This window comes from Garra rufa, chromosome 13 (assembly GCF_049309525.1).
Source record: "Garra rufa chromosome 13, GarRuf1.0, whole genome shotgun sequence".
Lineage (NCBI taxonomy): Eukaryota > Metazoa > Chordata > Actinopteri > Cypriniformes > Cyprinidae > Garra > Garra rufa.
Genome location: NC_133373.1, coordinates 41,649,558 through 41,661,623, shown reverse-complemented (window position 1 = coordinate 41,661,623; position 12,066 = coordinate 41,649,558). Strand labels below are relative to the sequence as shown.

General features: G+C 43.7%; 1 protein-coding gene across 1 annotated transcript in view; it reads right to left on the bottom strand.

Moving 5' to 3' along the window:
• Positions 1-11,509, bottom strand: part of parp1 (poly (ADP-ribose) polymerase 1) — a 36,632-nt gene extending 25,123 nt beyond the window's left edge. The window contains exons 1-4 of the mRNA XM_073853246.1: positions 11,290-11,509; positions 10,461-10,623; positions 10,226-10,341; positions 9,925-10,139 (exon numbers count right to left, since the gene is read on the bottom strand). Coding sequence (XP_073709347.1) covers positions 9,925-10,139; positions 10,226-10,341; positions 10,461-10,623; positions 11,290-11,412 — 617 coding nt within the window. The 5' untranslated portion in view covers positions 11,413-11,509. The remainder of the gene's footprint in view (positions 1-9,924; positions 10,140-10,225; positions 10,342-10,460; positions 10,624-11,289) is intronic.
• Positions 11,510-12,066: the final 557 nt, after the last annotated feature.

The following is a 12,066-nucleotide window of genomic DNA, read 5'->3' as shown; positions in this document are numbered from 1 at the left end:
AAAGACTGAAATAATCTGGGACTGAAAACATAATTCTAAGATGGTTTATTGCGTAAAACCAGACCTGTATTTTGTATCTGCTTTTCTTTATATTTCTAAGAAGCATTCTTTCATTTGAGAGAGTAAATACTATATTTTTAATTAAGACTAGGCCTGCATGATTTGAGAAAAAAAAAAATCTAATTGTGGATTTTCTGAAAAAAAATGTTTACTAAAAAAAGAAAGTGTCTAGCTATGCTGTGCTTGTTTATAGGGCTGAACTATTTTGCCCAAACATTTGTGTTCACAGTTTGTGTTATGACAATAATAATAATCATTTTTATTTTAATTGTGATTATTAATCTTACTTAGTATTGAACAAAATAAGAATACTATTGTAATTTTCACTGTAAAATAAAAACATTTGAGTATTAAAATAAAATGATTATATTATTTTTAAGTACAACTGTAAAATTACAATCGTAATATTTACAGATGTATTCATTTTGTAACTTTCAAGCATTTAAACAATCAAGCTTTTTTTTTGCCGGACAGCAACCGCGTGCAGTGTGAACGCTCTAATCCGTTAACATGGGTGCGGAAAAAATACTCAACGCATACACACTGCAGACGGAGTATGTGTGAAACAGGCGTAACTGATCAGCATGCTCAACTAGCGGGTGCGTCTTTGTTGGTTCTCTTTCAAGCATACGTTTCGGTGTCTCACTATGGGATACGCCCCTTCCGCGTATTCCTCAGAAGCCCAATTCCATTACGCCAGCCCCAATTGGCTGGCAGAGATGACGTTGCGCAGGGAGTGACTCCCCTCCCCTGGTATAAAAGGAGCGACACAACGTCATTACGACATTCAAAACCTCTTCTCGCTTCACACCAGAAGTCTACTCAGGTTGTACAGCCATCAACGAGTCTCCACACTGGTTGCTGGTTGTATCTTGGTACTGCTGCTAATAGACGACTTGTTGGCCACCACGCCGCTTGCGCCTACACCCTCATCAATCGGCACTCCAGCTCATTGTTAGGGTCATTTAGTACCGCAACTATGGCTGCAGCGATGCAGACTACCCAAGCTAGCGAGGGAGATCCGCGGCTCTGCTCATGCGGGAATAAAATTTCGAGCAGAGACACACACCAGGTCTGCTCTGCATGTCTTGGGCTGAAACATGCCCAAATGGCGGTCGAAAGTCCCGGCTCTTGTGAGCATTGCGCTCGTTTCACTATGAAAAGCCTTCGTCGCAGGTTAGCACGCCAAGCTAGCTTGTCTGACCAGGATCCCCTCATGTCAGCTAGCCCCGCTCCGGTTTCCGCCCCCCAGGTAGCCCTTCCTTTGGAGTTGCCCACCACGGCAGCTCTATCGTGGGGCGAACAGCTGGATGCATGCGTCCCTCTGCCAGGTGTCCTTAGCACGGACGAGGAGGACGCGTTTGAATTTGAGGAGGAAGGGCAATCGGATTTTTCTCTCTCTGAGGAGGAGGAAGATTTCGAAGATTCCCCTTTCCTTCCCCCTATGCAATCTGCACAACCGCTCCTCGTTACGGCGGGATCCACGGAGGAGGCGGGCGGGGCACCATCCTCCCCGCTTCTTAGTGTTGACCTGCAAGACGTGTGCAAACGCGCTGCGGAGAGACTCAATATTCCGTGGCCGACCGTAGTAGCGGAGGCTGCAAAGTCTCGCTACGAGGGCAAGCGGCTGCCGAGAGCTAAACGGGCAGCGAGGCAACTCCTCCAATTTTTCCAGAGCTTCTGGAGGAGCTCTCTGTCACCTGGAAGGACAATCCTTTCACTAGCAAAATGCCTGTGCAGGGGGGATCTGCCCTTGACGTGGAGGGGATGGAGAAGGCAGGCCTTCTTCGCATGCCCCCTATGGAGACATTGGTAGCCGCGCACCTGCACCCAAAGCGCACCGCGGCTGCGAACCCGACACTGCCTTCAAAGGCAGACCGCTTTCAGTCAAACATGACAGAGCGTGCATACAAAGCGGTCGCTCTCTCTGCTCGGGCTCTGAACGCGATTTCTCTGCTAACCGCATACCAAGCGGAGCTGCAGGACGAGGTATCTGACATGCCAAGTCAGGCACAGTGGGAGGAAATCTGTGTCGTCACAGACCTCTCGCTCCGTCTGCAGAGATGTGCCGTTCAGGCTGCGGGAAAAGCCATGGCCACAATGGTAATACAAGAGAGGGGACGCTGGCTTAATTTGGCCAATCTTTCAGATAGAGAAAAGGAGGCCATTCTAGATGCACCGGTCGTCGCTGAAGGCATTTTTGGCTCAGCGCTGACACGGATGCAGAAGAGATGCGAGGAGAAAAAGAGAGATGATGAGGCTCTACAGCTCTGCATGCCAAGGAAAACGCAGACTGCGCCACCTCCACCTCCTCGGCAGACCTTTGCACAGGTCACAGCCGCCCACCCCCCAGCTTTCGCATTCCCTAGACGTCAGAGACCGCGTGTGAATGCAGCAGGTCAGAGCGGCGCACCAGAGCAGAACCCGCTGCCCCAGGAAAAATTATCCGCCCGCACCGGCGCAGCCGGACCAGCCAGCTCCTCATCCTTCCCAGATGGTGAGGAGGAAGAAAAAGGCGGTTTGAGGGGATCTTCCTGAGGGAAGGGGACTCACAGCCCCCCCGTTCGGCCCGACCCTCAGTTGTTCAGCGTTCAGCGTTCAGCAAGTTCGGAATTTCACAGATGTTCTGTGGGAAACCAGCGCCAAACTGGCACAGGGGATGCAGAGCAGTGAAGAGAACGAGAGATGGAGCAGTGGTGCTCACCAAACCACTAGTCACAAGCACATTTCACGTTCACAGTTCAATAAAGTTTTCACTGTTTCCCCAACAAATGTTGCAAAACATAATGCCCCAAAAAATGTTGAAAGACACATTTTCAGAACACAGTATAACACCACCACGGGGAGTCATCGCTCCTCCAAGGGTGGTGAGCCAAGTGAACTCTGTCCAAGCGCTGAGTGTTCGCGCATGCGCAGTACAGACCACAAACACATGTTCGACTCGGCCACAAGATGGCGCCAGAACGCTGCAAATAAACTATTGGCGAGAATGCACACAGTCCCGGTGGGTACTAAGAACAGTACAGTGCGGTTACAGACTGCAGTTCGCCACTTTCCCCCCACAATTCAAAGGAATAATTTATTCTCATGTGCGGGAAAATTTGGTACATGTCCTTCAGGAGGAGATCACCTCCCTGTTGAACAAAAAGGCGATAAGGGTAGTTCCGCCCGAGGAAAGCCACAGTGGGTTTTACTCGAGATACTTCCTAGTCCCGAAGAAGGGGTCTCGAGCACTTCGTCCCATATTAGATCTTCGTGCACTGAACAAATACCTAAGAAAGTACAAGTTCAGAATGCTTACCCACTCTACACTTCTAAAATTAGTGCGCCCAGGCGATTGGTTTACTTCAATCGACCTGAAGGATGCGTATTTTCACATAGGAATATATCCACCCCACAGAAAATTTCTGAGGTTTGCATTCCTTGGCGTGAAATACGAATACCTAGTTCTTCCCTTCGGCCTGTCTCTCAGCCCGAGGGTGTTCGTGAAATGTACAGAAGCGGCACTAACTCCGCTCAGGGAGAAGGGCGTTCGTCTCGCTACCTACATAGACGATTGGCTGGTGACAGCCCAATCGGAACACAAAACGAGAGAACACACAGCAATGCTCCTAGAACATCTGCAGAAACTGGGACTCAAATTAAACACAGAAAAGAGTGTGTTGGTCCCCACACAGTCAATAACGTATCTGGGGCTGTTACTGGATTCAGTGACATTCAGAGCGAGACTGTCAGAGGACAGAGTAATAAAATTTACGCAATGCCTGGCCGAGTTTCGGAGAGAGAACAATGTTTCTTTTCGCACATGCCTCAGACTGTTAGGTCTGATGGCCTCAGCTCTCATAGTCATTCCTTTAGGCAGACTATTTATGAGAGAGTTCCAACGATGGGTAGCCTCTCTGAGACTGGATCCGTTACGGCACTCCCGGAGGAGAGTGAGAGTGACGTCAGCGGCGGTCCTGGCACTGCATCATTGGCGGCGCCCGTCCTTTCTGGTGCAAGGGGTACCCATGGGTGTTGTTCGGGCCAGAAAGGTCATAACGACAGACGCGTCGTTGTCCGGATGGGGGGGCATTTACGAGGGCAGGACAGTGAACGGGAGATGGGGTCACCATCTGATCCACTGTCACATAAACTACCTAGAAATGCTGGCCGTTTTTCTGACGTTGAAGCATTTTCTCCCTTTTCTAAAAGGTTGTCATGTCCTCGTGAGAACGGACAACACTACAGTTGTGGCTTACATAAACCGACAGGGGGGTCTCAGATCACTCCCCTTACACATGTTGGCACGCAAACTGATTTTGTGGAGCAATACCAATCTTCTGTCATTGAGGGCGACGCACGTACAGGGTATCATGAACCTGGGTGCAGATCTGCTGTCCAGGGGAAATCCCCTTTACGGGGAATGGAAACTGAACGAGCAAGTGACCGATCAGATCTGGAGCATATATGGCAGGGCGACAGTGGATCTGTTCGCGTCGCAGGACAATGCTCAATGCCCTCTGTTTTTCTCTCTGAAAGATCAGAGCGCGCCTTTGGGAATAGATGCGCTGGCGCACGAGTGGCCTCGCACTCTCCTTTACGCGTTCCCACCAATAGCGTTAATATCCCCAGCCCTTTACAGAGTGAGGGAGAGGGGATTGAAAATGATACTGATAGCTCCGCGATGGCCAGGGAAGTATTGGATTGCGGAGATCATACATATGCTGTACGCAGAGCCGTGGGGGAGATCTTTCATCCTCATCCAGAACGCTTGGCACTGTGGGCTTGGCCAGTGAGTGGTTGAATATGAACGCGACTGGTCTGCCGGACAGAGTCATCAGAACTATACAGAATTCTAGGGCTTTATCTACTCAGTCACTTTACGAATGTAAATGGGGCGTGTTCGAGCGTTGGTGTGCGTCTAAACACGTAATTCCCTTTCAATGTTCGGTGGCTGTTGTTCTAACTTTCCTACAGGATCTGATAGACCAGGGTAAAGCTTTTTCAACCATTAAGGTGTTTCTGGCTGCTATATCTGCCTGCCATGTAGGTTTTGATAACAAAACGGTTGGACAGCACCCGTTAATATGCCGGTTCATGAAAGGAGCGCGTCGTGCTTTACCAGTCTCCAAACCGATTTCTCCTTCATGGGATCTGGTTCTGGTGCTTGATGCGCTTTCAGTGGCTCCATTTGAGCCATTAGACAAGACAGACTTTAAAACACTGTCATTTAAGACGGCATTGCTGTTAGCCTTGGCTTCAGCAAAGCGTGTGAGTGAAATTCACGCTCTTTCTGTGCATTCAGCGTGTATGCAATTTATGCCTGGGGAAGCAGGGGTGCTTCTGAAACCTAACCCTGCATTTATGCCCAAAGTGGTCAATTCTATTACTCCTCTTGAGTTAAGAGCCTTTTGCCCACCGCCCTTTGCTTCAGCAGAACAGCAAAGGTTGAATGCGTTATGCCCGGTGCGTGCTTTACGTGTGTACACGGAAAGAACTAAGGGGTTCAGAGAGAGTGATCAGCTGTTTGTGTCTTGGGCAAAGCCGCGCACAGGGAAGCCGATTACTAAACAGCGCTTGTCACACTGGATAGTTGAGGCAATTTCCCTTGCATATTCTGGTAAGGGGCTCACGCCTCCATCCGGTTTACGTGCCCACTCAACCAGGGGCATGTCAACGTCATGGGCTCTCTTTAAGGGGGTCTCGATACAGGATATTTGTGAAGCGGCGAGTTGGTCATCACCGCACACATTTGCAAGGTTTTATAAACTGGATGTCACGGCTCAAAGTTTTGCACATGCTGTTTTGAGCGTGGGATCATGAGATTTAACCAGCCCTACTGGTACATTTTATTTTGGTTGGCAGGAGACTTTGAGACAGGCAATACGGGAGTTGGGATATCCCATAGTGAGACACCGAAACGTATGCTTGAAAGAGAACAATAGGTTACTTGCGTAACCCCGGTTCTCTGATAGCATTAAGTGAGGTGTCTCACCAGATCACCCTCCTTGCTGTGCGAAGCGAGGAAGAGGTGTGCTTGTTTTGAATGTCGTAATGACGTTGTGTCGCTCCTTTTATACCAGGGGAGGGGAGTCACTCCCTGACGCAACGTCATCTCTGCCAGCCAATTGGGGCTGGCGTAATGGAATTGGGCTTCTGAGGAATACGCGGAAGGGGCGTATCCCATAGTGAGACACCTCACTTAATGCTATCAGAGAACCGGGGTTACGCAAGTAACCTATTGTTTTCGTTATTTTCCGCCATTTTTCTCACTTCTCTTTTTCTGCGCTTCTTCTCTGTTGTTAGAGAACTTGTGTTCTTCACTGGCCGCTGCTTCTGCCACTTTACCCCTATTTACTCGAACAGCGCCCCCCGCAAACAGAATGGTAGATATTGGGTAGTGACAGTGACATTGACGACGGGTAAATTAATCATTTTGTGTTGTAATAAAATATCGATATTGGCCGTTAGTGTATCGATTATTTATTGCGACAGAGAGCACAACAATATATTGCAATATCGATTTTTTTCCCCACCCCTAATCATAATACAACAGCATAATAATGCAAGAAGTCCTACACACTTTCAAATGACAACAAACATTTAATTCTTAAGAATATTTAGATCACCTTAAAAACTTTAATAAATAGTAAATAAAAATCTTTTAACAAAAAGTGCAAAGTAACAAGTAGATAAAAGAAAAATGCACAAAGAAATTGTACGGAAATGTTTCCATCTACAGATTTTTCCCTGACCTTCTTTTTTCTGTAAATGAAAGAAGTTGTTCACTTCCAGAACAAAAATGTACAGATAATTTACTCACCCCCTTGCCATCCAAGATGTTTATGTCTTTCTTTCTTTAGTCATAAAGAAATTATGTTTTCTGAGGCAAACATTTCAGGATTTTTCTCTATATAGTGAGCTTCAATGGTGCGTGAGAGTTTGAACTTCCAAAATGCAGTTTGAATGCAGCTTCAAAGGGCTCTAAACAATCCCAGCCGAGGAAGAAGGGTCTTATCTAGCGAAACAATCGGTTAATTTCTAATATTTTTTTACAATTTATATATTTTTTAACCTCAAATTCTCATCTTGTCTATCTTAGCGTGAACTCTGTGCATTCCAGTTCAATACATTTAGGGCATGTCAAAAAACTCCCATCTCATTCTCTCCTCCAACTTCAAAATCGTCTTACATTGTTGCAGAAGTAACAACCCAGTGTTTACAAACTGAACGCACATGGAGGGTCAAACTCCCTTTACAAAAAAAGGTAAAACAGCAATGTAGAACGATTTCGAAGTTGAAGAAGAAAATCAGATGGGCATTTTTCAACATACCCTAACCTAAAGCATGAGCATTAAAAAGTTAAAAAGTACATAAATTTAATTTATTTTTAGAAATTAACCAATCGTTTCACCAGATAAGACCCTTCTTCCTCAGCTGGGATTTAGACACCTTTGCAGCTGCATTTAAACTGCATTTTGGATGTTCAAACTTGCAGGCACCATAGAAGTCTACTATATGGAGAACATTCCTGTTTTTTTTTTCCTCAAAAAAAAAAAAAAACTACACAAATATATATTTTACATATGTGACCCTGGACCACAAAACCAGTCATAAGGTTAAATTTTACAAAACTGAGATGTATATATAATATGAAAGCTCAGTAAATAAGCTTTCTATTGATGTATGGTTTGTTAGGACAGGACAATATTTGTCCGAGATACATCTATTTGAAAATCTGGAATCTGAGGGTGCAAAAAATCTAAATCCTGAGAAAATCACCTTTAAAGTTGTCCAAATTATGTTCTTAACCATGGGCGACATTAGGGGGGGGCAAGGGGGGGCAGTTGCCCCCCCTATGGAATCCTCGACAGCCCCGCTGCAACTGCTTTAGCCAAGCTTAGGCTCGGTTGTACTTGGGAACTAGACGGTGCTATATAACCCTCAAACGAAAGCAAAGCAATTGAAGATCTGGCAAACTATCCAACGTGTTTTTGCAGCGTTGAGCAATGTAGCCAATCACAGACATATCTGTTGTTTCGAACAATTAGAAACACTTGTCAGAATTCACTCACTGCTGAAAGCGCCTGATCGGTTTTTATTAAGTGCCGTTTTGTGCGCTCGTGAATCATCTTATGAGTGTAGACGCGATGTAAATAAAATATTAATTGTGTAGTTTAGAGAGCTTTATTAATTATAACGGAATTTTGTGAGATCTCTATGAACTTTTAGTGATAATAAGGGGAGCGTGCTTTGCACTTTCCAGGCTATAATCCATTTAGAATTTGTATGAAACTTTCGTTTTTCGGCACATGCAAGCTGATATGTTTTGGGAGTGACATTTGCATATTTACACTGGGTTTATTCTCGAAATAACGGTGAAGCAATAGACGGCTATATATTGGTTCAGTTTTGTATGTAATGGCAAAATGTTTATATTTAGTTTCGTTTTTTATTTAGCTAATTTAGAAAAACGCTTGGAGCATTTTTTATTCGTTAAATATATATATATTTACCGAACAGCGCCCAGCGGAAGACTGATCATAGTCTGTTTGATCAGTTTGCCTTCTCAAATCATCACGACTTGCCTAAAATGAAATCTATAGATATAAAACAGTTCAAGTATAAAACAATGGTAGTTTAAATGTTACAGATAAATGTGCAGAAAGCACATAGTTTGTGCAGAAAGTGGAAGCTAAAGCTTGCAGGACATCGAGGCACCAGCGCAATCACTTGCATTTTTTTCATTGGAAGCAATTTAAAATTATCCGTCATTTTTGCTCACAAAGTACGAGTACTACATCGAAAAAAACGTTACAGCATTTTTATAAAATAAAGAAAACAAAAATTATGTGCTTTCTGCCGTCTGGTTCTTGAACAGGAGTGCTTAACAAAATGAAGCGAAATGCATGCCTCACAGACATAATAAATACATTTATAGAAAGCTTTAAATTATTACTTAACGAAATAAAACAAATCAAAAGCACAAACTCTTTCATGTAATCCGTAAAGATGAATTTCTCTCTAAAGGCGCGTCCAAAAAGGAGATTGCGAGTCAGGATCTTTGCGACACTGACTCAGAATACACAAATTAATTAATAAATAATTCATTTATGTCCTTACTCTTTCCTCGACACATTCATTGTTATTTATTTTTGCCGATGCTTGGGGCGAGTTTTAGCCTATTGTGTGCGCTTGAACGCGGATTCAGCTGCGCTAAAGCACACTAAACGGTGTCTGAGTCGGTCTCAAAAGTGAAAGTGAAAGTGAAGTTTCGTGTTGTTTCCACCAGCGCGGCATTTTTTTTCTTCACCATAATTGATGGATGTCTAAATTATGAAAATAAGGAGAAGCCTAAAACAGGCCCGATGCCGGCCCGGGTCTGAACTATGACGTGAAAATCGGCCCGAAGCCGAAGCCCTGGGGTGTAAAAAAAAGTCAGGGCCCATCGGCCCGGGCTGAAGTGCAGCGCTTTAATTGACTGCTTTGATGTGCTGCAATACCGTAGGGCACTGTTTTAATGCTTACATCTGATTTTTTTTTCTTGCCCCCCCTGACTCAAGAGTCAAATGTCGCCCATGTTCTTAACAATGCATATTACTAATCAAAAATTACATTTTGATACATTTACAGTAGGAATTTTACAAAAAATCTTCATGGAACATGATCTTTACTTAATTTCCTAATGATTTTTGGCATAAAAGAAAAATCAATAATTTTGACCCATGCAATGTATTTTTGGCTATTGCTACAAACATACCCCAGCGACTTAAGACTGGTTTTGTGGTCCAGGGTCACATATGCATTTCAAATTCTTTGTGAACCTACATAAAGCTTTAGTTTAAGTCAACATGACACCTGAGTAACAAATCAAAAGCCTACCCTTCATTCTTCACTGCAGGAAGTCTTTTCTTCAGCTCCTCCTTGTCTTCATCTCGCAGAGCTGCGAAACCTTTGAGCTGGGCGGCACTGTACTCTGGCTTAAACAATAGGTCCTCACGGCGGCTCACAAAGCAGCCAGTGTGGTACCAGCGATCTATTAGGCCAAGCTGAGGTTTCTCTGGGTCCACTGTCTTCTTTGACACACGTATGTGGTCCTGAACACCAACAGGGAAGAACAGATTAACTTATGCTAACTTGTTGTGTTTTAAAAGCAGTATTTGTTTAACAAAACATAGTGTACCTTTTCGATTTTTTGATCACACCCCTTGCAGGTGCTTCTGTTGGATTTGGCGTACTCCACTGCAAACTCATTCAGTGTCTTTTCCCCTTTAGCTGCTCCCTTCTGCTCTCCTTTACCTGCAAAGCAATGAGGATTAATGAATCATGCCAAGACTTAAGTGACTTAACCCTAACTGCTTTGAAGCCCATATGGCAAACTCAACAAGACCAGTGCTTGGGTCAAAAGGAATATTCACCTCCAGTAGCACCTCCAGTCTCGATGGCTTTCTTTACTTTCTCCTGGTCATCCCAGCGGAGGACAGTAAACCCTGATATGTCAGTGGGTGACTGTACGTCAGCACATTGCCAAAAGCAGGAAAAATGGTGCCAGTGAGGCACTTTGCCATCAAACATGGGAGACTGTGGAAGACAGACAGGTGCTGGATGAATAAACAAGAAATATACAAGATATACAAACATACTACGCAACAATTAATGCAAATACCTGCAAAAAAAAACAAAAAAACAAATATACATAACATCAAAGCAGTCAGCAAAACAGTCATTTGTGGTGCTTAACAATGGAGAATTTACAGTAAAACAGATCACGTCTAAATAATATTTTATCTATTTTACAGCACTACTGCTTGCTAATAATGGTAGTCTATAACAACCAAATTTAAACATTGAGTAATAAACATTTAATAAAAAAATGCTAATGAAAAATGGACATGATTTGGCCATTTTAGACACATTGTTTATACTAGGCTTCATTACATTATCGTGCATTGCAATAACATAGCTTTGTTTTTATTGTTCCCACAAAACCGAAAGCAAAAAGACAACATATTTTAACATTTGTTTATTGCTATTGTTGCCCAAAGCATCACGTAAACTGATGACCATAGGAAATCACTGCTAATTTCTTTCATTCCATGACTGTGAACCATTTAAACCATCCATACGTGTATATGCAACTGCTCTGATTAGACCTAGCGTTCAAAAACATTAATGCAAAACCAAATGCATTTTCAAAAATACAGATGCTATTCTATTACAGCCTGAAAGTTGCACATGAATCCTCACCTGCACCATCATGGCCATTCTCAGCGAGTCTTTAGCAATGTTTTCCTTGCATTTCTTGCAAGAGGCGCGTCCACTTTTCGCATATTCGGCTTTGTAGAGTTTGTCATCCTGTGAATCAGCCATTTCTCCGTTTATAATTGTGGAACGCAGAAGTTTGCAATCTAATTCTGGTCAGAAAGGCCGACAACTACAATGCAATGAATAGTAGCACAGCACTCAACCCGCGTGCAGAAGCACCCGCGCAGAATACCAGCCCAAACTAATCGATTCTACATTCCTGTAGAGAGAATATGCGCAGGCTTTGTTAATCGAGCTCAGAGATACGTTTATGCGTTTGTAGTTTATAGTATTTAAGAATGAAGTTCAACGGTGTTATTGTACAACCTTGTTTTAAACAATACAACACGTGTACCTCCACATTGGTAAGGAGCAGAGGCGGTATGTTTTTAATTATAACTTTAATAACTTTTTATTACTTTTACACTTGACCTGTTCTCTTGTAGATGTTCATTACAAAAAATACGATGTAACCATACATTCTGTGCTTCAAAAAAAAGGAGTAGTTCACTTTCAGAACAAAAATTTACAGATAATGTACTCATCCCTTTGTCATCCAAGATGTTCATGTCTTTCTTTCTTCAGTCGTAAGGAAATTATGTTTTTTGAGGAAAACATTTCAGGATTTCTCTCCATATAATGGACTTCTATGGTGCCCCCGAGTTTGAACTTCCAAAATGCAGCTTCAAAGGGCTCTTAACGATCACAGCCGAGGAAAAA